Raw genomic sequence first — 27,981 nt, 5'->3', positions numbered from 1 at the left:
TTCCCGTTCAACGCGGGCCTCCACTACTTGGGCTCGCTCTCATGCCATTTCCGGGGATCGCGTTCTAGGGTTCCGGAAAACGCGCTCGTTCGGCCGGGAGGTTAGTGCGGCGGCTGTTTCACCATGGGCCGTAGGCGAGGTCCAGGTGCCGGGTCCCTCGGCCGGGCCCTTATCCGCCACCAGACTCAGCGGAGCCGTAACCACCGTCACACCGACTCCTGGGTAAGATAGACCTTGTCATCTTTCTCAGCCTTTCTGTGTAGTTTTAAGAGTGTGACTGTGCGAAGCCTGGAGTCAGAGGGCACTGGGAAATTTCCCATAGGAAGTGACGAGTAAGTAGGGTTTTGAAGGATGAGTGTAAGTTTCTGCCACGCCGTTAAGCAGGTGCTTCTTCTAGGAGGAACAGAGGGCACAGAGGTAGAGGCTTGAAAGGAAGGCTAGTGTGATGATATGGCTGGAGTGAGATCTTGAAATGTCAGGATAATAGTTTGGTCTTTGCCTTACAAGCCATGGGAGCGTTTGGAAGTTTCTGAGCAGGAAAGACACAAAAATTACTTCTTTTTGTATTAATTTGGTCAAAGAATGGACTCTCCTATAGTGGCTGTTTGCTACTAGAAATAGATAATAACTCTTAATTCCTGCTTCACTCTTGCTGTTCCCTAGTGGTTTTGCCCAAAGATGAACAACGCATCTCCAGATTGTGGCGGACCGGCCTAATATTTCCTTGGACCCCTAAGGACGATCATAGTTTTAGGATCCTTGAAAAATGGACAAAGTAGATTCATTTGTGCTTGTTATTTGAGCATTCATAACCCCAGGTATTGGAGACTAAATTCTCAGTAAGAATCTGTGCCTTTAAGGTCAAAGATGCACCTGGCGCTATCTATGTGCCACTATCACACCATCTAATTTCCATCCATACAGTATGCAAAGTAAGCAACATTGAGGGCTCATCAATATTTATCAGGTCAGAGTTACTCTGGACATTAGATTACTGATCGTTTTAGTTGATTTTGAAGCAACTTGTTATTAACATATACTTTAGGAAGTGGTAGGAACATTAAATACAAATTCTAAAGAACTGGATTCTCATCCTTTCTCTGATTTTTGCTGATTCTGTAGCCTTGGGCAAACCACCTAACCTTTTAACCTTCATTGTTTTCATTTATTTGTACTTGTACTGAGCGTGTAGCTAGGATGGTGTTTATCAAACTCTGGTTTGTATCTGGTAAACAGTTTAAGTAGGTTGCAACTAGCAGTTTTTTAACCTAACAGAATAGAATTCAAAATACCTGAGTGTATTATGTAGTAAGGTAACTTTGTTTCAGGACCCTTTTGTTTCCATTTCACTGTGCTGAATGGTACACAATTGTATCACTGTGTGTATCACAACATTTGGGTCACTGTCTAAAAGATATTTTAGTATTGGTCTCCATCAAAAAATTTTGACTAACTGTGGCTGCCAGGACCAGAGTCTGGGTTCAAATTCTACCTCTAACACTTATTAGCTGCAACTATAGGCAGTTTATTTTCTCTATTTAAGCCTGTTTCGTTATCAGGTAAAATAAAGACATTAAAATTTGCTTCAAATTATTTTGAAAATTAAATGAAATAATGAATGGAAAGTACCTATCATGAAGTAGGAAAGTGCTCATTTAAGTGGTAACTATTATTAATATTGACTCTGAAGGGGCTGATAACATGCTCCAGACCACAGAATAGTTCCTTGGGATTTTAGAGTTTGTTTTTTGATGTCAAAAGCAGAAGAGAGTGGCTCTATTTTTACCCTGTTTTATTCATAGTTGCACACAAGTGAACTCAATGATGGCTATGATTGGGGTCGTCTTAATCTTCAGTCGGTGACGGAACAAAGCTCCCTTGATGACTTCCTTGCAACTGCAGAACTTGCAGGAACAGAGTTCGCAGCTGGTAAGTTGTTTGTTGCTGAGTGCATCTGACACTAGTCACGTTTCTGTCTTTGCTGACTAGATAGATACAAATAAATCTATATGGGAGTGTTTTGTGGGCCCTACTAAATTCATAAGTGAGCTGTCTTTAACCCAAAGGCAAATATCCCAGAAGCATTGTGGGGAGGTCCGGATGAGCTGTATAGAATGTGCCACAGTTTTAAAATTCAGCTCCAAAAAAACCACTTCAAATTATATATCATCATACCAAATTCAAGAAACTCGGTCTCTCATAGGAAAAACACCAGTCAACATTATAGTAGACAATACCAGCATTTTCCAGAATGTTTTCTGATACCATTGTTAGAAACAAAGTTCTGGGCTTGCTGCTGTTACTTAGGCAATTTGAATTGTATTTTAAAGCATGTGTCAAGTCATTATAGTGAATTTTTCTGTGTGTGTAATTTGTTTTAGTCACTGCTTTCTCTACTTTGCTTTTTTTTGGGGGGGAAGGAGGGTATGTTTCTAAGCACTTAGAAAAGTACCTGTCACAGAGATAGCATTATAAACTATTATTTCTGTTGCTCTTTTATTATTGTAAGTGTTGTTATGTTAATTAGTAAATTCATTTATTTGTTCAGAATGCTTTTATTGATCCCCAGCTACTCTCAGGCATTGTACTGGCTACTGAGAGTGCAATGTTGAATAAGACAAATTTTGTTTCTTTAGAATTTTGTTTTAGGTGCAATGAAAGAAGTCTGTAGCAGACAATGGGGTCATAAAAGATGGAGTTAGTATCCATTTCTATCTGAAGGAAGACTAGTGTTGGTTAGGGAAAGCTTTGTGCTGGGCTGAGTCTCAAAAGATGAGCAGGTGTTAGAAGGATAGGTGAGATGTCAGGCAGAGGACCCGGACTAAAATGTGAGCAGCAGCCTGCATTGTTCAGAAAATAGTTAGAAGTTTGGCCTTGCTCGTCTTTAAAATACACAGGGACAGGATGGGATGAGCAAATATTGGGGAGGTGGGTAAGGGCCAGATTCTGGAGAGAATAAGGGCTTTAAAGGAATCTTTGAGGGGTGTAAGCAAGTATAAAAAAAGATTTCATATTTTATTAAAGGTCACTGGTGAATTTTGAGGAAGACCAATCAGGAGACTTGCTTTAGTCCCAGAAGAGAAGCAGGCCAGAACTCAAATAGCAATAGGAGAAAAATGAGGAAAAGAACAGGAAGAGTAGAGACAGGGCGCTAGAATAAATCAGACTTTGTGAAGGGGATGGAGTAAGTGAAGAAGAGTGAGGAGTGGTAGAACCATAATTGGAGTTATGAGAAAAAGGGAGTGGAAAGTAAGGAAATAGAGTTAATGAGAGAGCACTGTTTTCTTTTGAGATATTTGACTAGATATGGCAGGGAAAGAGAGGTGTGTGCTTTACTCGTATGTATGTATATGTATGTGTGCATGTGTGTGTGAGATCAAGGTTAATATTAGCATGTGCATGGGTTATGGGGTGAGAGCCAGTAGAGGGAGAAGTTGAAGACAGAACATTTGGTGTGGCAGTATCTGTTAAAAATTTAAAGTGCATAGCCTATAACCCAGCATTTCCACTTTTTAGTGTCTATGCTAGAGCAGTGGTTCTCAGATTTTAGTGAATATCAGAATTACCTGGAAAACTTGTTGCACAGATTCCTGGGTTCCTTTTCTGGTGATTCAGTAGGTGTGGGTTGAACCTGAGAATTTGCATTTCTAACAAGTTCACAGATGATGCTGTATTTTATTTAACAGTGAACACTTGGAAACAACCTAAATGTTCAATAGGTGGCAGAATGGCTAAATAAACTAGAATAGACATGCTATGAAATACTATTTGTAGTTAAAAAGAATATGGTAAATTTCTGGATACTAATATGAAGAATCTCCAAGATCTATTATCAGTGAAAAGACCAAGCTGCAGAATAGTGCATATAGTATAGTACCATTTGCATTAAAAAGATAATCTAACCTGAGTACTAGACATATATAAATGTCTACTCATTATGTTGTACACCTGAAACTAATGTTATAGTTTGAAGTAATATTATAGAAACTGTAATTGAAAAATAAATTATTCAAAAAAATTTGACCAATCCATGTATGTATGTATATCTTAGAGAAAAAAAGCTTGGAAAGCTACACATTTAATCAATAACCTCAAGGGAAGGAACTGGGATTGCAGGGGTAGGGAGAAGTTTGGGGGGGTTGGTCAGAAAATGTGTGCCTTACTGTGTGGTTCAATTTTTTATAAGGAGAGTTTATGTATTGTGTAATTCTGTAATTAAAAGTTAACTTTAAAAAACATGAAAGAAAATAGAGATTAATGAGGAAATGGATCAAAGTTTGAGTCCCACAGGAGGTGGGAATAGAATGGGCTCAAAAACGAAGTTGGAGAGATTAGCTTTGTACAAAGGAAGCCGAGAGAAGGAAGCCGAAGGTGAGTGCGCACGTCGAGAAATGTGTACAAGATGAGAAGTTGAGAGGCTGCATATCTGATAGCTTCATTTTTTTCTCTTATTAAGGTAGAAAGTCGTCTTCTGAAAGGAAGTGGGCAGAGGAGGATTAGGGAGCTTGAGAGTATTTACAGTTTAGGGAATAGGAGAAATAAACCAAGAACATAGGAGAGTGTTCTTCCTTCTATGGGAAGTCCTACGGACTTGGGTGATGTTGGGGCCATACACTTACAGTGGCAGTGTGATACTGTGATGTGATGAGAAATACATGCACACACACACACATACACACAGGGTCCCACAAAAATGTATACACATTTCAAGAAAGGAAAAAACTGTATTAAAATCGTAATACTCAGGGCCATTTGGATGGCTCAGGTGGTTAGAGTGTGAGCTTTCAACAAGGTTTCCGGTTCAATTCCCGCATGGGCTGGTGGGCTGCGCCCCCTGCAACTAAAGGTTGAAAACGGCGACTGGACCTGGAGCTGAGCTGCGCCCTCCACAACTAGATTGAAGGACAACGACTTGGAGCTGATGGGCCCTGGAGAAACACACTGTCCCCCAATATTCCCCAATAAAATTTACTTTTTTAAAAAGATTATAATACACAATATACACCCATAACAAAAGATGAATACAAGTCATGTGTATACATTTTTTGGAACCCCCCCAGTATATACTCATATATGACCTTTGGAATCTCTGGAGTTAGGAATCTCTTTTTGTATGCTAATATGTCAATTGGTGACTGGGGACCCCTAGATAACTTCAGGATGAGGGTTGATCTCCATACAGACCTGGGCATGATTAGAGGGTTGGGACTTTCAGCCCACCTCTGGGGAGGAGAGAGGGACTGGAGATTTACTTAATCACTCGTGGCCGGTGATTTGATCAATCATGCTACCTAATAAAATCTCCGTAAACCTTTTGAAATCCATTAGAATTCCTTGTTTCATACCTTCTCTTCCTTTTTCTTAATAATGTAGAGGTGATAGAAGTTTGTCTCAATTCTCTATGACGTGCAGATGTGCAAATAGCACTTGTCTGCTGGACACACAGGGTCAGGGATTCTTACCTGGAGACGACAGGTTTCAGCCGTCTGCGAGCCCCTCGGATTGCATGCACAGTTGTGCACATAAGCGCATTTTGGATGGGATGATGGTCCACAGTTTTTAAGGAGGTTCTCATATGAGTCCCTGACCTAACAAAAGTGCAAAATAACGAGAAATTCCACATGTTCACTGGGGACCCTCCACTTTTTTAAAGATGGCACAGATAGCACTCATTTCTTATTTTTAACAAATAAGAGGAAGGTATGATATTGTGACACAATTTTATATATTTATCCCCAGTTTTATAGCTTCATCCCCAGTTCCTGATACAAAAGCTTTTGAAATCCTCGTAATTTCTTGAGTAGTAGGGGCTAGAGGAGAATTTATGCTAATGAGGTGACTGGTGGTTCCCTAGGTAACTTCTGGGTGGGGGCTGGTTGCCACAGGAACCAACCCTGTGGTTAGAGGGTTGGAATTTTCAGGACCTTCCCCCAGGTACTGGAGATTAAGTTAATCACCAATGGCTAGTGATTTAATCAATCGTACCTTCCTGTCTGAAGTAGGGCAGTCATGGTACTGTGCCCTTAAACCTATGGAGTTTTTATAGTTAGTGTCAGAAAAGAATTGAATTGTAGGGACACCCAGTTGGTATTTGGAGAACTGGAGAATTGGTGGTTGGTGTGGGAAAAACCACGTGTGGTGTCAGAAATGGTGGTGGTAGACACAGTTCAGAGACAGGCGGCTGCATTACTGTGTGATTTACTTGTAGCAGGACTCACAGCGTCACTGCTGCCATGAGAACGAGAAAGGATAGTGGGCTTTACGTAAGGTTGGACATTTGGGACAGGGTACAGTAGAGTAAAGAATTTTGATGTTCAGTCAGACTGGTTGAATGTATGTACCATATGGTTTTAACCAAAGAAGGAAAGAAGTGAAGCAACAAATTGGATGATAGACTGGGGGAAGAGAAAACAATCAAGGGGCTAGAGACGTGTACAGTGGTTGGACATTGGGTGGGAGATCACCGTTGGAAGGAGGAGTTAATGTGAAAGAATTATCAAATATCGGGCTCGGATGTTTGTTTTGACTGTTGGTTGAGGATGACATGTAAGAGAATGGTGGTTGGGTTGGCCGTACTCTAGGTTACTAAACTGTGCAGACCGAGGTCATAGATGATATTGGGGGGTCTGAAGAGGGTTACGCACAGGCTGCAGTCTTTTCTGAAAGGTCAGTAGGAACATTGGTGAAGATGTCCTATTATCCTTGAATAGAACCTTCCTTTGGCATTTTGGTAAGAAGCTTAGCTTGCTTTATAGGTTCTTATCTCAGTGGAGTCACCGGCCAAAGGACACTAGGTGACTACTGACTACGTGGTGAAATAGAGAAGGGTGGAGCCACTGGGGGAGGGGATGGGGATAGAGCCCTGTGACAGAGGTCTCTAGTTCATACATGTATTTCTCATTTATATTATTCCTTTGAATTCTTACATGGCATTAATTGTGGGTGTTCATCATAAATAAATTATAGCAGTGTAGTAATTCACAAGTTCTAATAGAAGTGAATCTCTTCCCTGAATCTTTGCTTTTCCACCCATTCCTATTGTCCTATTCCTTCCCACTCTTACTGCATTTAGCATATGGAGTTTTATAAAATCAGTACTTGAAAAAATGGTTGACCTTTTGAAAGCTTTAGTAAAGATGTTTTCTTTCATTCCTTCCTTTCTTTTTTTTAATAGAAAACTTCTTTTGGAAATTATGATTTTTCCAAGGCTAGAGGAATCTAAATCAAGAAAGCTTGAATTCTGTTTTAGGTGCTCATATTTTTAGTTTCCAAAATAATGACCAACATTCACTGTCTACATATATTGCCTCTTAAGTAATAGTACTTTTCTTTTCCATAAACAGAGAAGCTTAATATTAAGTTTGTGCTTCCTGAGGCCAGAACTGGACTGCCCTCTTTTGAGGAGAGCCAGAGAATTAAGAAGCTGCATGAAGAAAACAAACAGTTCTTGTGTATACCCAGGAGGTAAGTCAGACAAGAATGGAGCACATTACAAGGCATAACAAGGCCACTGAGTATAACATTTTAAATTTAGTATTCAGTTTTTTCCTGCTGTCTTTTCTCAGTTGCCATTATTACATCCAAATCCTCTGTTTTATTTTGGTAACTGATGTGGAATATTTTTTCCTCTGTGATTGTTTCAGACCAAAGTGGGACAAAAAAACTAGCCCTGAAGAACTCAAACAGGCAGAGAAAGATAACTTTCTAGAATGGAGACGTCAACTTGTCCGGTGAGTGTTAGACTATCTGAAGATGTGCCTTGAAATTCTGAGTCAGGCATGTTGGTGTGCTTGCATTGCTATTTGCATTTTGAAGGCTTGATTCTTCTAAAAATGAGATGGTAGATTTCTCCTTTTAAGTGCAAATTGGTGTGTGTGCAAACAGCACTTGGTGGGCACACATGAGTCCTTGCACAAAGATGGTGAGTGGGTAACTCCGTTCCATTCCTGGCCTTTTCTCCTTTTCATACCCTTCTGCAGCCATTAGTCACCCTGGAGTTGATCACTGCTTCCTAGCATTCTTCTAGGAAGAGATGTCTGGGACAAATGTCACTTTGATAGGTGAACTTCCAGGGCTTAAATAGATTAAGTACAAAACTTGAATTTGATTTTCATATTGACTCAGGAGAAAGTATATAAAAATAATTTGACAGTTAATATTTGTGTGCTTATTTTTTAATGCAGTGAGTTTTAGTGTGTGTATTTTACTTGAAATCTCTGTTATAATATTGCAAAGGTATAAACTGTTCATTTTAAAGCCAGGCTAGAAGAGGAACAAAAGCTGATATTGACTCCATTTGAAAGAAATTTGGACTTTTGGCGCCAGCTTTGGAGAGTGATTGAGAGAAGGTAAATTACCATTTGGGGGCAGAAGGGGAGGGGTTATGATATTGCGGTGGCAATATATTAGATTTGGATGTTAATATATGTTTATAGGCCCAGGGATGGGGAAGGAGGGCAGGGCAGGATTAAGCTATGCAAAGGGCTGTTGAGAATTACTATAAAAACAAAGTATGATACTATATTTCTTTTAAAACATAAATATTTTGTTATTAGATGAACACATTGATAAAGCTTGTAAGAATAGTGAATGTGTACTGTAAGCTGAGTTCTAAAGCACCTGTAATCATTTCAGCTAATGTAGATTGGATTCCTACTGGTGATAATGGAAAATATGGGTGTGAAAAGGGGTAAATACCTGCCTGCAAAGAGTAAATACGTTATGGGGAGGAGGCCAAACAAAGTGCCAGGCAGCAAGCACACAGGTAAATGAAATGCAGTTTTTGTGCTCAGGTGACGCAGTACCTAGTAAAACACAAAGCAGAGTGTGATTCCTACTATGTTACAGGTAGGAAGGCGTTGGGCCCAGTCATAGAGGAAGGAGCAGTTGATAAGAAGTGGGGAAATCAAGGTGCGATTTGTTTTCATTGAGATTTGAAAAGAAGAGAAGGATTTTAATAAATTGAGAATGGGAGATTTTCAGTCTTTTTTCATGTCCTGATTGTTAGAAACTGATGAGTCAGCTTTCCTCAGTCTCCCCTCCTTGGTGTAGTTAAAAGGGTTTTGCTTGCCTCAGAGTGTTGGAGGAAACGCATTGGCACTTAGCAAAGCCTCCAGAAATGAACCTTATATTTTAAATGATGCTTTTTTTAGCAAGGAACCTTCAGGGTGTATTTTTTTTTTTTTTAAATCCATAAAGTATACCCAGTAAGAACATTAGGAAACAGGATGCTTTGGTTCTCGGGAAACAATATTAGCACATTTAGCATTGTTATGAAGAAAACAGGACTTGGATTAAACTTGTAAATGGGTAGGGAGTAATTACCTGGCTGATTGAACAGGTGAGCAGACCCAAGAGCCCCCTTCAGGCTGATTTCAGTCCCATACTTCACCCTGGCCTTGGGCTAGAGCTGATGCTTCTAATCCTAAGCTTTCTCGGGCTCGTGGGCATAAACAGGCTTGCTTCTTACTGGTTTGACATTTTAGTTGCTGTTCTATCTATCTCTTTGTCCTAATGAGTTCCAGCCTTTACTTTTATTTTTGTAGGGTTCAAGAGAGACCAGAGATAACCATATATGTTCTACCATGTTTAACGGGAAGGCTCTTTATGCCCCTAAATAGCGGTTGGTTTCCCTAGAGTGAGCCTATACTTGTTGAAATTTCTAGCTTCAATTGGATTATAGTATTACTTGCTCTGTTATTTTTATTTGGTATTTCTCTTTGTAAGAGAGAACAGGTTTCTAAGGAATATAGTTTATATTACATGGAAGTGGATCTGAGTTACATAGAAATATTATCAATAAAGTGACTATTGCCACATCTTTCAACAGGAAATATTTATTAGTGTGTTCTATACAGCAAATGTCTCCTTTTTGGCAACAGGCAGCTAAGCCATCTGCCTCTTTAATTTCAAGAGTAGTTATCAGAAAAGATTTGATGTATAACATTTCACCGGAGCCCAGGAAACTGCTGCAGCACTGAGGACAGAACACTGTTCCAGTAAGATACGGCACTTCCGTTGTACTGAGTCACCCTTCCTGGTATACAGTTGGCACTTTGCTCTGCACCCTAATTCAGCACACAAAACAAACTGTCTTAAGTTCGTCTTCTTACTGATTTATTTTTAAGCTGATTATTCTTTCTGCATGTTTAGTAGGTAGATATAATGTTTGTAGACCTTGTAATTTTAGTTCATTCATTAGGCTTTGTCTATCTTTTGCAACCATTCCTGCCTTTACTGTTAAATCCTCACAGTTTAAAGGCAGTAGCTATTACCTTAAAGAAGAAAATACTAGGACCTGCTTAATTTGATAATTCAAAAACAATTCCTCACAAGTTAGCAAGTCTGTGACTTCCGTTGAATCACACGATTATGCTGCAATTTTGGCTGTTCTGAAGGAAATAACACTTTCTCAAAAGCCCTCTCCTAAATGGTAACTGATTTAACACATTCCCTTGGTGTTCAACATAGTTGCTTAAGGGTTACCTCAGAAAAGGATTTTGGGGAGACTGTTGTAAGGTGGTAGTACATCTGCAATTTATCCCCTTGCAGTAGCAGTCACAGCTGGCCCTTAAAGAAAGCATCTTTCCCATGCACAGAGGCTGACAGAAGGGAGGGTCCTTCCAGAGAAGTGAAATATGTGTTCTTGCAGTGCTGGGCTGCTGTTGTCCCCACCACATTTTCGAGGGATTTGAGGGGCTTGCTATCAGCTGCAGAAAGTTTTCTTATTGCTACATTTGCTTATAAGTTGGACCCATTGTCCTTCAGGATGGCAACTTAAATTGATGTTTTGCTGTTTTGTATTTTTGCCGTTTAAACATATTCTGGAACAGATGAATGATTATTTGCCAGATACATGCTTTCTCTTGTTAGCCCTGGGTTTCAATAAGATACAGGCTTTGATGGGGGCAGCTGTCAGCAGGTGATACATTAGTTTTTTGATGCCTTAACCATGTAGATTAGGTACTGAATATACAACAGACCTCACCTTGGATTGAAGTATTTGGAATGCTCTTTTATCTTTCCAAGAGAGTTTGCTAGAAGATACAGGTAAAGTTTTAGCAGTGAAACATCATCAGAGCCCCTCTGCGCCACATGAAGAGCAGGAGGATGTTTTGATTAAGAGCATGGCCCCTGGTCCAGACTGCCTGAGTGCGTTCTGGCTCCATCGCGTAGTATCTGGTGACCTTTGACAAGTTACTTAACTGTTCTGAGCTTCAGTTTTCTCATATATAAACAGGATAATTGCACCTTAAAAAGTTAAATATGTCAAATGCTTAATGTATAAAAAGTGTTTGCTGCTATTATATGGTCAGTGTGTACATTCACTTCGCAGTGATCAGAATATCACATTTGTTTCGCAGCGATATCGTGGTGCAAATAGTAGATGCTCGAAACCCGCTCCTGTTTAGATGTGAGGATTTGGTAAGTACAGTGTGACAAGATGCAAACTGGAAGTCCTTCGCACGGCAGTGGGAGGACAGTGTCACTGTGGGCAGACACCTTCGTTATGATCCCCTGTGGTGGTTTACAAATAAACTAAGTTGGTAAACCACAGGGGGTAATAATTAAGGTATAAGGATCCCAGGAAATAATGTAATACAGGCTTTGAATTAATAAAACACTGTACACACAGGAAGTGTTCCTACTGAGGACCATCGCAGTAATAATACAGATTATTTTTGAATCCGCTGGTGAATAACAAAACCCTTAATGGTGAAACTCTTAGGAAGTCAGCTTTTCTACTTCTGGTGTGTTTCCTAGTGAAGAGCCAAACCTGGGAATTAATGTCAGTTACTGAGTCTTGGCTTTCTTTTCTACAAAAGCAATTTTTACATGAAAAGCTGAGTGCTGTTGGCAGTCATCACTTGGCTGAAAACTCGTCCCTCCTGGCTGACAAATCTACCAGTTATGCGCTTCTTTAGCTTAGTTTAAAAGAAACAATTTAGTAGTACTATAGAGAGGAACTACATTGTTTAAAGAAAAAAGAATCTGTTACACATAAACAGGGCAAGAAAGCATTTCTTTTTAACCCTTCCAATTTCTTACGTTAAGTAGTAGTATGTGACCTAACTACTTTTCAGAGTTTACTGAGAGGATCAGTGGAATGTACCATAATTTAAGATCTTTAAATTAGGAATGATTTGAAAATGGGGGCAGTAAAAACTTTTAGTCATAGCTGGTGGTCTTCGATATAATTAGCCTAATTTTCACCTGTTTGAAGAGGCCTTCCAAAATATCTTTGTCTTGCCTAGGAATGTTATGTGAAAGAAATAGATGACGAAAAGGAAAACGTTATTCTGATAAATAAGGCAGACTTGTTGACTGCTGAGCAGCGGAGTGCCTGGGCCACATACTTCGAAAAAGAAAATGTGAAGGTTATTTTCTGGTCAGCTTTGGTCGAAGCCATTCCACTGATTAGTGACTCCAAGGTAACCTTTCAGGTTGGGTTTCAGGAAAGAGGATTTCGGTTTCTAATTAGTGTGCTTTGCTTCTTACTAGAGATGTATGGGAATTCAATTCGGGGGTGTTGTTTGTTTTTGTTTTTTTCCCTAAGTGCTGTGACAGTAGGATGGCCTGTAGAAAAGTGAGTCACAAGGTTACTTTCCCTGGTTGTCGAATAGTTTGCTGTCCCCTCCACTCTGTGTTGCACACTGATAATAGCTATAATTTTTAATGTTTTAAACTGTTAGGCAGAAAGTTGTATCACAAATTTTATAATGACCTTGTCATTGCTTTTCAGAGACATCAGAACAAAAAGAAATCAAATACAACTGAAAGATGTAGTAACTTCCAGGAATGATTAGAATCTTTTTTTGACTTAGTTTTAAAAACAAAGAAATGAAGTAATCCTAAATTAAGATCTACAATGTTATTTTCTATATCTTTTAACCCAGATTTCACAGAATCAGTTTGGGGTTTATTTTCTAAAAAAAAAAATTACTAACTGTGAAAAGAAATTAGTAATAGAGTCTTGGAGCTGGGAGAGACTTAAAGAATGTCTTTTTTCCTAACCTCCCCCTTTTTTCTCTATCAACCATCTATATTGACTAGTATGTTGAGCTGCATGCTGTGAATACAACACCTACTCTTCACGGAGCTCACAGGGTCATGAGCTCTTGACTCGGCGAAGTAATTCTTTCCTCCACCTCCCTGGAAAACACTCCTATAATCTCTGATAACTTTAAATGACAGATCAGGCAGCTCATTCTTTTTGTCTCTAAACTTAGAAACTTCTTCAGTGAAGCTAAGTCATTCCCTAACCTTTGATCTAAGGACGTTCCCTTTGTTTCCCCAGTTCTCTCTCCTACAGATCAGATTTGCCTGCTTTCCTGTTCCTCATAGGCATCATCCAGGGCACGCATTGTCCTGAGTGCCTGTCAGTCTGTGTCAGGATCGCACTCAAAATTGGTGACACCTAATCAAATACATTTTTCCAGGCGTGGTTTGCCTAGGACATATACAGAGGGACTGTTATTTTTTGTGATCAGGATATTTCCAGTAATTCACCCCCTTTCTGAGGAGCCGTATTGTGCTCGTGGCTCATTGAACCTGTGAACAACCAAATCATTCAGGTATTTTAAAGAGAAGACATATTAATCAGATCTCGTCCCATCTTTAAATTTGGAAAAAGTTTTTCATTTTGTTTTTACCTCAACTTAGGACATTACTCTTCCTTTTAAATATTACATTAGTGATTTGGGGCCAAGGTAGAGTTCATTTTGGATGTGTAATTGCTTTTCTCTCCTTCTAGCTTTGAATCATCTGCATATTTTGTGTGTTTGCCCATCTATCTATATATGTTCTTTTCAGTCATTGATAACATTGTTGAATAGATTAGGGACCAAGGATAGAGCTTTGTAACCTTCTGTGGACTTACTAAGCACTCAGTACCAAGTATTTTAATGTGATGAATACAGGTGTGTTTGCAAGGATGCAGCAATAACAATTATTCTGTTATTGGTGTTAATAAAACTGACCCGTAAATCATTTATTCTCTGCCAGGCACCACTATTCTAAGCATTTCATATATTTTATTCATTTAATGTTCTCAACAATAAGTGTACGTGCTTATTGTCCTCAGACTTCATAGTTTGTCCTCTTAACCATCATTTCTGTTGTTTCACATCTTTCCTGAAAGTCCATGTCTTGCTGAAGCTTTTAAATAAATATTTATCACGGTGTCGCTGAGCCCTGATGCACCAATGCAATAACCCTATCAAAAACAGAAGAGGAATTAGTTTCTACGTCTGTGGGATTCCCCGAACTGTTGACCAAGTAGTAGATTCCAAAGGGAAATAGAATTTGCTCGCGCGATCTACTCTCAGGGAACCCTGTCACCTCCTGTTGCTAACTGTCTTCTTTTCAGGGCTTGGCAGCTAACTTGTGGAATTGTTTACATACCAGATTCCAGGCTGCAGTTTGTGGTTTATGGAAGATATTCTTCCTTCCTTTTTAAAAGTTAGGCCCCATTTATTCCTCCTAAGTCTTCTGAAATCTCTGTTTTTCAGGATTTCCCAAGATAAAATACCAGCTACCATTGTAATGTCATATCTGTAATCACATCTGTCATTTGAGTATCAAACATGAACTTATTAAAAATTGTTTGATACTCACTGTTTTGTGACTCACCTGTGTGGAGTTTGGTTCTTCCTCTATAGTTGTTTAACTCCTTATTTTAAAAAATAGGACTTTTTTTTTAGTTGTACCTCAGTTTTTCTCTTGGTCGTCTGTTAAATTGCACTGTGCTCCCCAAAAGATTGACTTTTTCTTTCTTTTTATTTTTAATTTATTTTAATGTAACTACCACAAAGCCCTTTTGTTGTTTTTACCATTTTTCCTGAACCTGAACTGCTTCTAGCTTTAGTATTCCTTATACACATTCATGTTCAGTTTATATTCTTGTTTTCTGCCTCTTTTATATTTTAAAATGATTAAGAAGAGCACAGAGTGACGTCTTTACATTCATTGCTTGTTTATCATAGAAAGTCCTTCCAATTCCATGTTTCTTTTTGAATTGTCAGCATTATCTGGAATTACACCTATTTTCCTGGCATCTCTCTCCTAACATTGAAGATACCTGTTAAACTGAGTCCCTTATGTCCCCTTCTGTGATGGTGACTCATTCTAAAACTGGATCCAAACCAGTTCAGTCTTACTTGGTACAAATTAGTGATACGGTAAATTGCCTTATTTCTGCTTTGTTGTCAGTAGAAATGCAGAAGAATTAACACCCATGAATACTATTATACATGATTTTATCTTTCTCTCTACAAACAAACTCTTTACTTAGTGAATAATTTCCACTTACTGGAGTTGAGTTTTATGTCTCCTGCATTTACACACAGGGAGCTATTTCCGCAGTACTTTGATTTATTAAAAGCAATTATAAAAGAATAGCAGTTTCCTTAAACACGCAAACCACTGTCTTTTAAAAATGCGAATGTAAAATGTAGCTCAGATTACAAATTATGCCCTTCTTGCTTTGTACAGAGAATGTTTTATTTTAATGAGAAGTGCTTTGTTCTATAGCCTGTTGCAAAATAATGTACAGCCAAAGAAGTCAGCTTGACATGGGCTTTCCTAAACCCTTGCTTTCTTTAAAGATTTATCGGTTACAAAAGTAATGCATATTATTTGTACAAAGTTGAAATAACGCAGAAGCATATAAAGTAAAGGTCCCCACGCCTCTCCTCTCCCGAGGGGACCGCTGTTGACAGTTTGGTTGTGTCTTTGCACTGAAAGGTGTGCATTGTCTCCTCCGTGACTTTATAACCAACCTGAGGATTTTCACTAGAGCGAAAAGGCAGTTGTGACACTGTTGAACTTCTGTGGTTTTATTACTTCATCAGGAACAAGCAGACAGAGAGGCTGAAGAAGCTGACACAGCCGACTTTGAAAACTCCAGTTGCAGTGAGACTGACATTCCCCACAGTGACACTGAACATCTAGACCGGGATCCTGTCTCACTCAGTGATGCTGTCACTAGTGACGAAGGTGACAGTGAGTATGAGGACTGTCAGGAGGAGGAGGAGGAAGACTGGCAGACGTGTTCAGAAGAGGACAGCAACCCTGCCGAAGAGGCCAGTGGCCAGGCCAGGGAGGAAAGCTGTGCCGTGGATTCTGCGGCTGACAGCAGGGAAACCCTGCAGAAGAGGCTGACACACAATTTTAGCCACCTGGTATCAAAGCAGGAATTACTAGAGATCTTGAAGCAGCTGCACACTGGGAAGAAGGTGAAAGATCAGCACCTCACTGTCGGACTGGTGAGAAGAAATATGTCATAAAATTGTTACCACGTGAGGGTCTTTATTCCCCACCCTTTGGTAGCTGCATTGGAACCCCAGAGACGTCAGGTTTCTGGCATCACAGGGAGAATTAATTCCCCTCGTGCTGCCCACTGGCATTGTGGGAGTAGGCAGTGTGACAGGCAAAGTCCAGCTAGAAGAGTGAACTTTCTCAAGGCTGATATTGGTTACACCCCGTTCCTATGATCTCATCTCCTTCCAGTTCAGCCCTGCCTGTCATGTGACTTACTGGGTTGTCTTTAGACTTCTAGTCCAGTGTTCTTACCTTTATGTAAAGTAGGCTTTTTAGGTAAGGGAGGCTTTTGGCATCTTGTGATCCTTGCCAACTTAATACTCTGAATGTTCCAGAAGTATATTAGGGAGAACCCCAGCATCTTCAGGCTGGGAAAGATATGATAAATGCTTGAGTTGCATAAACACTACAAATGAGGGAAGGAGATCACATCCCTAACTACAGATACCTGACTCCGAGGTGGCTGTGAAAAGTGCCCAGATCCCAAGAGATGCAGCATGATTTGAGGTGCCACGTCTTTAGCTAAGGAAACGTAAAATGTTAGAGAAGGTGTTTATTTTAAAGATCTTCCATCCAGGAGAATAAAACAGCGGAGGAAAACAAATCATGGCAGGTTTAAAGTCTTCCAGCTCGTAAATTACATGCCAAGGATAGCTAATCCCAATTATTTTTGTCCTCCCTCCCCTGCCTCCAAAAAAGGAAAGCTTACTTAAGACATTTTATTTCAATGTACTGGTTAAGAAAGTTGTGTCTGAAGCAAGACAGACCTAGGTGTCATTCCTAGTTCTGCAATGGGCTGCAATGGGACTGACTTACTTGCTATGAACCTTGGGGAAGTGACTTAATTCCTCTCAGCTTTTTTTTTTTTTCCAAGATTTTATTGGGGAAGGGGAACAGGACTTTATTGGGGAACAGTGTGTACTTCCAGGCCTTTTTTCCAAGTCAAGTTGTTGTCCTTTCAATCTTAGTTGTGGAGGGTGCAGCTCAGCTCCAGGTCCAGTTCCCGTTTCTAGTTGCAGGGGACACAGTCCACCATCCCTTGCGGGACTCAAACTGGCAACCTTGTGGTTGAGAGGACGCACTCCAACCAACTGAGCCATCCAGGAGGCAGCTCAGCTCAAGGTGCCATGTTCAATCTTAGTTGCAGGGGGTGCTGCCCACCATCCCTTGCAGGACTCGAGGAATTGAACTGTCAGCCTTGTGGTTGAGAGCCGACTAGCCCATATGGGAATCGAACCGGCAGCCTTCGGAATTAGGAGCATGGAGCTCTAACCACCTGAGCCACCGGGCCGACCTCCTCTCAGCTTTTAAGGCTTCATTTCTCTCTGTTATTGCTAAAAATTTATTATCCACATGCCCCGGAAACCCAACTTCCCTACACATTAATTTCTTTCTTACATTTATGGAAATGCTAAGCAGCCTCCCTCCCTTTCTGAGTTTCTTATTCTAGAAATCCTGAGCATAGGTCAGTTTCCTTATTCTACAGACATTAATCACCTGTCACATGCCAGGCATCCTGCGGGGCCCTAGCAATGCATCAGTAGACAAGACAGACACAGCCCCACCCTCATAGATCTTTTAATTCCAAGTGTGATGAGAATTAGAGGGAAGGTCACTACCCTGTAGGAGTATATAATGAGGGAACCTGATGGGAGCTTGCAGGGAGGATGACAGCAACAAAAGTCTCCAACAAATAACATTGAAACATATAATAATATATCATGTTAATCATGCTATAAACAAAACATTAAGAGAATACTGAAATTAATAAGCAGTTACATGAACTCTTAAAGAAGAATTTTGATAAGTGACAATGGAGCGGCATTCCAGAGAGACAAAATGTAAATGTTTAAGCAAAGCCCTGGGAATGGAAGAGTGTGTTTGTGGAATGGCAAGTGATGGAATGTGGCTGAAGTTTGATGAATGCTGAGAGGTAAGACTGGAACGCTTAATGTATGTCCATTATGAGTCTTGTAAGAGAGGTGGGAAGTTGGGGATTTTATATTCAGTACAGTAGATATTTTGTAATCTTCCAGTCACCTTGATAGAGGATTCTTGGAACCATGTAAGAGAGGAAATTGATTTGGAGGCCTGGGAGAAAGCCTGAGAAAAAGCATGGAACAAGTATGGCATAATTTGAGCAAAAAGTGTGCTTGTCATTTTATTTGAGAACTTTTTTCCTTCCTTTATATGATCCTGCTTGATCTGAGGCAACATGACATTTCAGATTTGTTGGGGGAGAGGCAGAGGTTAAAAAATGGATGTTGTTTCACCCAGAACCCAAGAGTAGTTGAAGAATTTTAGTAGCTTGATAACACATATCAGTTCATTGTTCCTTTTAAAATTTTTTAGCCAGCAAGACAGAAACTTGCTAATGTTATTAAAAATTAACAGTAATTGTATGTTATGATGAGAATATCTGTGATGCTCAGCTTTACCCATAGTGCGGAAGATGCAACAGAAACGGTGAGATGCCTGTAGATGGGGAAGCGGGGAGAGCTGGGAGCCAGGTGGGGAGTTTGACTGTAGCATCTGCTCTTAGAGCAATACCTACAAAAATAAAATGTAGTTAGTGTGACTGTTCATCCCTGGAGATGAGTCTGAATAACTACACCCACACTACAGGGTGGGAAAATGTCTGACAACAAACAGCAGCTGTTTCAAATTTTCTGAAGCAGCCAGACACGCTAATGTTGCCACTATTTATATAATTGGATCTGTGATAGATGTTCTGTTAGACTGTTGAGTAATTTCTGAGTCTCTTGTAGGTAGGCTACCCAAATGTTGGTAAGAGTTCAACTATCAACACCATCATGGGCAACAAGAAAGTGTCTGTGTCTGCCACGCCTGGTCACACCAAGCACTTTCAGGTATTTATCTCTGCAGCCTCGGCCTCTGGATTTCCTTCTCAGCCAGTTCCTCCCTTTGGGTATTTTTGAAGTTCTTGGCCACTCATGTGCTGCTCTTCTTTCCCTTCCTATGCCCAGCATAAACCTCGTACTTGTCTTTCAGACTCTCTTTGTGGAACCTGGCCTCTGCTTATGTGACTGCCCAGGCCTGGTGATGCCATCCTTTGTCTCCACCAAGGCCGAGATGATTTGCAGTGGAATCCTCCCAATTGACCAGATGAGAGATCACGTCCCGCCTATGTCACTGATATCCTTTCTGCTTTGCGAAGATTCTGGTCATTATGGGTAGATTAAGGCTTCAGGGTCTAAGATTTAACCCTCCTTACAAATGAACACGTTAGTCTGTTACTGTTTCAGGGGTGCTGGAAACCGACACGAGGCGCCATGAAGCTGGCACACGAATTTGCTGGTTTATAAGTAGGGTTAGATCCCAGGCGCTGCCGATTCTTGACACGGCCCTTACTGACCACGCATAAGGCCGCAGATTTTGTGTACCCCACATTGTTTTCTCTTTCTGTAAGGAATAAAGAGTAAGAATCCATTTACTAGGACAAGTTAAACACGGTAAAACAATACAGTTGTTTAAAAGAACGCATTAAATCTCCGGATAGCAACCTGGATGAATCTCAGAACATTTATTGCAAACTAGGTTTGGTTGGGTTCTGTGGACGATACAGGTGTGAATCGGACGTGGATCCTGCCCTTTCAGGATTCAGTCTGTCGGGGATGTGGGGCGTGTACATGAATAACTAGTACAAGATAGAATGTTATAATGGCTTCAGGAAAAATGTGGGTACTTAGACAAAGGAGGGAAAAATAACCTCTCCTTGCATGGTCGTAAGGATTAGAAACAGATTCTCTGTGCTTTGGGTCAGAATTAGGATCGTCTCACAAACTGATGTTTCTTTAGGTTAAAATGTGTCATCTTTAAGATGTATTTCAGAGACAATATTTTAATAGTTATTTTAAAAGAATTCATTTGGAAGTGATCATTGGTGCCTGAGGCTTTAAGAGAAAAGTCTTTTTAAATGAATGACTGGTTCTCTTGGAGAGGTGAAAAGGTTTTTGCCATAGAAGTGTTGAAGTACCTTATTCTTACAAGCATGTGTCAGTTACCATGGGAAGGAGGGGGTCAGTTCACGGGAGTGGATTCCTTGACAAGATTACATTTGCCAGAATATTCCACGACATGTATTGGAAGCGACCTATGGCATTGACATCATAAAGCCTAGAGAGGATGAAGACCCCAGTAGGCCTCCAACGTCAGAAGAGCTGTTGACAGCTTATGGATGTGAGTTGTGATTTCTTTTAAAACATGAACAAAAAATAATACGTTTAATGACAAATATTCCTCTGCAAAGATAACAAATTCAGAATTTTTCGTAAGCACCTGTCATGTCATGTTCCAGGGTTGATATTTTTGTTTTCTCTGTTGGCCTTGCCTATAAAGTGGCCTTCAGGTAGCTGATTTGCTGGTGGTTTCAGGGTCAGGAGGGAGAGCTGAGCGCTACCTGAGTGATACTTTACTTCAGTGTGTTAAGTGCTTTTTAGAGTTAGAGAAGGAGGTGCTTTATGTTCCTTGCCTGTTCCCCAGGTCTGCCCTTCCCAACCTTCTTCTCAGAAATCAGTCCCTGGGGAGACACGGCTTCCCATGGTCTCCTGGTCTCAGGCCCTTTCCCTGTAGGAGGCCTAGATGTGGGCAGTGGTAAAAGCTCCCCCAGGGAGCACAGGGCCTGGCATCAGCTACCATAGGCTTCTAAAGAAAAAGCCCTTAAGACATTCACTGCTTTGATGGTACCCAAGTGTAGACGCAGGGGTTTTGATCTGATGCTGTGTTGGCTTTTTCAGAGTCTTCTCCCCAGGAGGGAAGAAAAGGGATGTTGGGAAGAAAATGAGTATGCTTACCACAGCAGGATAAGAGAGTTACGAGGAGAGTATCAGAAGGAAAGTTCCTCAGAGATTTCGACAGAGCTTGGTTAGGGTAGGGACACAAACGTCCTCCTTCCCCTTCCATCAGTCCCTCGTAAGCCTTGCTTGACATTAAAAGGAGTCCACAGCTCTCCCACTTCCATGTTTTACCCCAATTTTACATGGGAGTTATCTTAGCCTATCATTTCTCTATTTGATTGTGATGTACTTACCTTAAATACAAACTTTAAAGGTGGTCTGGGGAAACCTGTGTCTACCTAAAGAAATAGCAGTGTTAGAAACATTTCTGTGCATGTGTGACTTGCCTTTAGAAACATTTCTGTGCATCTGTGACTTGCCTTTAAAGGAATTGTCACCAGCGGGGAAGGAGTTCAGTTTATTTGATTATTTACTGGCAGAGAAAGGTGATTTGATATGAACCACACTTAAGTCAGACCTTGAACTTACCTTAGTTGAGAGACTTTAAAGAGGATAAATACTAAGGACTTGTGGTGAGGCTGGTATAGTCACAAAAATCATAGAACTAGAAGAGACAGTAAAGATCACTGCACCCCTCCTCCCCCTTCTTAAAACAAGTAATCTGAAATCAGGGCGTGAAATAACTTGCCCACGGCAGTGTCTGCTCCCACATTTCCTAACCCACGCTGGCCGGAAAGGTGGGCAGAGGTGGACTTTCTCCCAAACTTCCCATCTGATTTGACTTTCAGATAAAACTGAAAGTAACGTTAGTCTTTCAAGATTTTTCATCTCATTCTGTCTGATAAAATCAGAGTAAGGAAAAGACTGGTTTGTAAAAATGGATGACCACACATGTACAGTTTCTAAGATCACCGTCGTCCATAAAAAATGCTTTCTAACTGTTAATTTTAAAAGATGTTGGTAAATAATTTTCTATTTAATTTGTATTTCTTTAAATATTAGTGAAACTGAGCATCTGTCCATATGTGTGTTAGTCATTTATATTTCTTCTAGGAATCACCTTTTTCTACACATTGTTTTGTCTTAATTTGTAGGACTTCTTTGTTACACGTGCCACAAATGTCTTTCCCCATGTTTATGGCTTCTTTAGCCCTATAGAAGTTAAAAATTTTAATAGACTTTTTTTTTTTCCTTTTTGACTTGATTGGGTTTCTTGTTTTACTTGGGAAGGCTTTCCCTAATCCAAAAGGATAAAACTATATTCCTGTAATACTTTTTTTTTTAAACTTTAGATTTTTAATCTGTCTAAATGTACTTTTGTGTATGGTGTAAACTAAGGTTCTAACTATTTTCTTCTAAATTGAAAGAGCCAACACACAGGCAGTATGTGAGGGAGCCAAGTTCTGAACCCAACCTGTCTTCCAAAGACTGGATTCTTACCCACTGTGCTGTGCTATGCCCTTCTCATTGAGTTCTATTGAAGGGATCTTTGTTGTATGTTTGGGAAACTGGGAAAATATGGAGATACATGTATATCTAGATGAAGAAAACTTGCTTTGTTGCTTTTGGTTTTGCTAATAATATTGACAACATAGCATTCTATAAGTAGCCTCCTTGAATGAATGTTTAAAATTGAGATGAAAGAAGTAAGTGGAGTAGAGAGTAGTTGAATGTGTCTGTCACAACGTGGTGCTGGGATATCAGATAGAACAGTATGGTCTGTTCTCCTGGGTTATCAAATGTTTTTGTAATGCTAACCAAAATATTTTCTACATGATAATTGATTTTTTTAAAGACAGAGAGTAAGGATGCATAGTGTAATAAGGGAAAGGACTAAATTTCCACCACTTAGGTCATCTTTGTTGTGATGTCCTGTCTTCTTAGATTTTGCAAAATTCATTTCTCCTCACAGGTATGAGAGGATTCATGACGGCACATGGGCAGCCAGACCAGCCTCGATCTGCACGCTACATCCTAAAGGATTATGTCTGTGTAAGTGAACCCTGCTTCTTGTTGCTCTGGAATAAGCAAGGCTCTTCACGGTTTGTTCTTAGAAAATGGCAGCCTGTTAGGTTGTAAAGATGTTTTCTCATTGAGATTGTGTTATAACTGGAGTTGTACTCTTGATCCAGGGGAGCTTGCATCATATAAAAATGCAAGTGACTGACATAATCTGAAAGAGGTGAAGATCTCCGAATACTTGTCGGTGAAAGTGATACATTTATGTCTCTGGTTTTTCCATCTCCTGTTGCACAATCTCCCACGTGATATAGCTGTATATATGCTTTTCACCCTACATTTATCTAGTAACAATAATAGCTAACATTTACTCAGAGATAACCCTGCTAGGAGTAGTTCTAAATGTTTTACATGTATTGTCTCATTAAAAACACATAACAAGTCTATGAGGTTATTGTTCTCATGTTACAGATGAGGTCATGCGAAGTTTTTGGTTTTCCTCATCAATGGCATAGGAATTAAAAGTATCTATCTCATGAGATTATTATGGAAAATAAATTGTACCAATGTATGTGTGTGGAGATACACCACTGAGCTCAGTGCCTGACATGTAATTAGCCCCCAATAATTTTCATGTATGAAGCTTAATTCTTTCCACAAATCCACAACTAAGCATTACAGGGTCGCAGTGATGGCTGGTTTGAGGATTTGGCTTTATTCCCTCATCGTCTCAATACCACATCCACGGGGCTCTTCGAGCATAGCAGTCAAAGTGGACAGCCATATTCTCTTGCCTTCAATTCAGAAAGAAAATAGTTAATAGAATATGTATATGGATAAATTATTCATTTACAATTTATAGATCTGTGGAGGATAGGAATATGAGTTAAAAACAATCACAGTTTTTTTTAGTGTTAGTTGTGGAAAGAAAACAATCTGCACCCAGTGAACAATTGCAACTAGCCCAGTATCCCCATGAGTTCACTCATAATGTCGGATTGTGTCCTGGTTTTGGCTTTGGAAAATATCATAAGTATAAGTCATACACATGTACTGAAGAATACTTGAGTAGAAATGCAAATGAGGTAAAAAGGAGCACAGGGAAGAGAGATTTGACTCTATTCTGGGGGCTCCGGGGAGATTGAGGCCTCTGGAAAGCTGAGGAGTGTCATCTGTATGTTGGTTAGGACTCTTCAGTGGCAGTTGACCAAAACTCAGCTCAGCTAACTTAATGGCAAAGCAGAAAGCTCCGTTGGAGTGTGTCTGATTGGCGATGCCTTGTCTGAGGACTTTTTCTTTCTGGGATAACACAGGTGGCACTTCAAATGCACTGTTATTATTCGTTCTGTCCTTGTAGGGTAAACTTCTGTACTGTCACCCTCCTCCTGGAAGAGATCCCATGACCTTTCAGTATCAACACCAGCGACTACTAGAGAACAAATGGAATGGTGGTGGAATGAAACTACAGTCAGGTGGAAATAAAAAAGCAAAACAGATTGAAAATATAGTTGACAAGACTTTTTTCCATCAAGTAAGTTTTAAAGTTTTTCTTAATTTCTCATCCAACACATTTTGTATAACAGCTTTATTGGAATACAATTCACACATAAAATATACCCTTTTAAAATATACAATTCAGTAGTTTATATTATAGTCACAGAGTTGTGTAACCACAACTACTATCTAATTTTAGAACTTTTTTTTTTATCACTCCACAAAAAAACTCCATACCCATTAGCAGTCACTCCCCATTCCCCTCTGCCCAGCCCCTGCCAACCACTAACTTACTTTCTCTATAGCTTTGCCTGTTCAGGACATTTTCTGTAAGTGGAATCATACACTATGCCATCTTTTGTAACTGGCTTCCTTACCTTGGCCTGGTGACTTCAAGGTCCATCCGTGTACCGGTGCTTTAGTCCTTTCTATTGTCGGACAGTATTTCATTGAGTGGATAGACCACATTTTGTTTATTTTTCAGTTGATGGACATTTGGGTTGTTTCCACTTTTTGTCTACTATAAATAAGGCTGCTGTGACATTCATAATGCAGGTTTTGTGGACATACATTTTTTGTTCTTTTGGGTATATTGGTAGGAGTGGAATTTCTGGGTCATACGGTAACTCCATGTTTAACTTTTTAAAGTGGCTGCACCATTTTACATTCCCACCAGCATGTATGAGGGTTGTAATTTCTCCACATCCTTGCCAATATTTTTGTCTTTTTTATTTTAGCCAATCCTAGCATGTGCGAAGTGGTATCTCCTGATTTTTATTTGTGTTTCCCTAATGACACAAATTTAGGGAAATTTGTGATATTGAGCACCAGTGGTATTGAGCACCTTTCCTGTGCTCATTGGCACATGCGTATGTCTTCTTTGGAGGATTGTCTGTTGTTGAGACGTAAGAGTTTTTTAGATATTCTGGATATGAGCCTTTATCATAGTTATGATTTGCAAATATGTTCTCCCATTTTGTGGATTGTCTTTTCTCTGAGCCAACACATTTTAATAACTTTAGTTGTTTACAAAGCTACAATTAAAAGATTTTTTTCATGTCAGTTACAGTTGACATACAGTATTAGCTACAGGTGTACAACACAGCGATGAGACATTTCTATGCCTTACAATGTGATCACCCCGATACGTGTAGTACCCATCTGACATATCACAGATACAATTGCATATAGCATTTTAATGAACAAATTCATGTACAGAAGAGTTAAATCATATAATTGTACTTAATATATTTTTCAAATGATTTTGTGACTATAACCAAAGGAAGGGGGGTGGTGTAGGGGTAGCCAGAGAATGATTTTCTGTATTCGTGTGGTGCCATATCTGCGCCACACAGTGAGCTTGGGGAGGTATTGTTATCCATGCAGATACTGTTAGCCCCATTTTGCTACTGAGGACATTAAGACTCAGGGAGGCGAAGTGACTTACCTGGGGACATTTGTTTTATCAAAGCGGGGCTGGAACTTAGATTGTCAAATTATTTTCAAGTCTGCCAATATTTAGAAGAAAGTTTACCAATAGGCAGAAAATTACAGGTTCTTTCTTGGGCCTACTACTATCATACAGGGCATTTAAGTTGAAGTTTTAAGTGTTTATAAAAAGTTTCTAAAGATCATGTACAAGAAAGCTGAGAACTTACAGGTAATTATAATCTTGTATCTAAGCTTTAGTCTCTAAAGTAATGGTTTACTGTTTTAAGAAGATCATGAGATAGTGCTTTATACTTACAAATCATATTGGATTTTTTTTCCTACTAAGTAAACTTAAAATCAGTTTAGTTGTTTTGTTTTACTTAAATGAAATCACAAGTTTATAAAAATTTTTTGATCACTTACTTGCTATGTGCCAGCTACTGTTCCAGGACTTGGGATATCAAAATGAGTAAGACACAATTACTGCTTTGAGGGTAAAGCACATTCTAGCCAAGGGGAGACAGGCAAGTTAACATGACATGTTAGGTCTGGGACAGAGGTATAAGTGAAGTACGTTGTTGAACACAGATTGTGGAGCAGTTCATCTTGGGGCTGGGAACGTAGTGGGTGAGTGAAAAAGCTAGAGAGAAAATGGTATTTAAGCTGGACTTTGAGGGACAAATAAAAGTGTGCCAGCTGGAAGGAGTGGTGAGCACCAGATTTCCAGGCAGAAGGAGTAGCATGAACAAAGGCATAAAGGTGTGGGTATGTGGGCTTTATCATTAAAGAGCCCGTGTTGTAGGTGGCCTTGCAACGGAAGCTGAACTTTATTTCCCTGGTCTACAGGGAGCCACTTACAGAGATTTGTGAGGACAGGAATAGAGAGAGACATGATTAGAGAACTGTTGTACAAATGTGGACACTGGGTTAGAGGAGTCCTGCAGTGGTCCCGTGACAGCGAATGAACACTAGGGCTAGAGCAGTGGGGATAGAAGGGAAAGGAAATAGAGGAACAAAATTCTGGAGACTGGAGTCAACAGAACTTAGTGGCCAACCGTGTGTGATTATGAGGAAGGCAGAGAGTGCTGTCTTGGCAGCTGGGCAGATTCTTCTACCACCCACTGAAATAAAGACTGGAGAGTCAATTTCTAACTAAATTTAGATTGAAGCGAGTTGAATTTCGATATCAAAGTAGAGATTTTCAGAAATTAGCTAGTATTATGAGTCTAGTTATAGATAGTATGTGAAGCTATGGAACTAAATAAAGTTGAGGAAAAAGAATGAACTGAAGACAGTGCTGAAAACTTATTTAAGTAATTGGGAGAAAAGAGGATCAGGGAGAGACAAGTCCACTATCTTGGAGTTCTCCATAAATAATACTGTGCATAGCCTCTAAAGGAGACTGCGGAGGCCTCAACTAATATTTTCTCTCATTTGCTAGGAAAATGTAAGAGCTTTGACCAAAGGAGTCCAGGCTGTGATGGGCTACAAACCTGGGAGTGGGCTGGTGACTGCAGCTACTGTTAGCTCTGAGAGTGGGGCTGGGAAGCCCTGGAAAAAACATGGCAACAGAAATAAAAAAGAGAAAAGTCGTAGACTCTACAAGCACCTGGATACGTGAACTTGGGCTGCAGCAGAAATGGCATCTACATCTGGAGAAGAACAGAAGCTGCTCCTCGCCTGTGGTGCTATAGAATGGACCTGGCCCGTGGCCCCGGGGGCTCAGCCACACCCGGCAGTCGGTATCTAACACTGGGGGCTCCTCGGAGCACCAGCTCTGCCTAATCTTGGAGCCCCAGAAACCTCCTCCTGTAGAAGGCTGAATTTAAGAGGAAGGAATGAATGATGTCTATTTGTTTGTGAAAACATATACACAAGTGCATTTGTAAGTTGGGAATTTTTTTGAAAAGATTAAATTGCCACTAACATGTTTTATTGGTTTATGTAGATACACTGCTATTTGGACGTTCCACGTTCATTAAACAGTTTTAATTTGCTAAAACATGACTGGGATTTTAGA

The 27,981-nt window shown here is 40.0% G+C and overlaps 1 protein-coding gene across 2 annotated transcripts; it reads left to right on the top strand.

The window, feature by feature from the left end:
• Positions 1 to 47: 47 nt before the first annotated feature.
• On the top strand, positions 48 to 27,968 carry LSG1 (large 60S subunit nuclear export GTPase 1). 2 transcript variants are annotated; one of them, XM_019723317.2, is made up of 14 exons: positions 49 to 222; positions 1,803 to 1,929; positions 7,344 to 7,464; positions 7,644 to 7,730; positions 8,262 to 8,348; positions 11,364 to 11,424; positions 12,255 to 12,431; positions 15,852 to 16,265; positions 19,089 to 19,190; positions 19,333 to 19,476; positions 20,397 to 20,520; positions 22,990 to 23,069; positions 24,394 to 24,567; positions 27,403 to 27,968. In XM_019723317.2, exons 1-14 carry the CDS (start codon positions 124 to 126, stop codon positions 27,580 to 27,582), a joined length of 1,977 nt encoding a protein of 658 aa, XP_019578876.2. In that variant the 5' UTR covers positions 49 to 123; the 3' UTR covers positions 27,583 to 27,968. The 2 variants fall into 2 exon arrangements, with proteins under 2 accessions (XP_019578884.2, XP_019578876.2); XM_019723325.2 differs by lacking the exon at positions 12,255 to 12,431 and having other exon boundaries at positions 48 to 222.
• Positions 27,969 to 27,981: the final 13 nt, after the last annotated feature.

The sequence above is a fragment of the Rhinolophus sinicus genome, linkage group LG01, assembly GCF_036562045.2.
Source record: "Rhinolophus sinicus isolate RSC01 linkage group LG01, ASM3656204v1, whole genome shotgun sequence".
Taxonomy (NCBI): domain Eukaryota; kingdom Metazoa; phylum Chordata; class Mammalia; order Chiroptera; family Rhinolophidae; genus Rhinolophus; species Rhinolophus sinicus.
The sequence above is the reverse complement of the archived record's forward strand: the minus strand, read 5'-3'. Positions and strand labels throughout refer to the sequence as shown.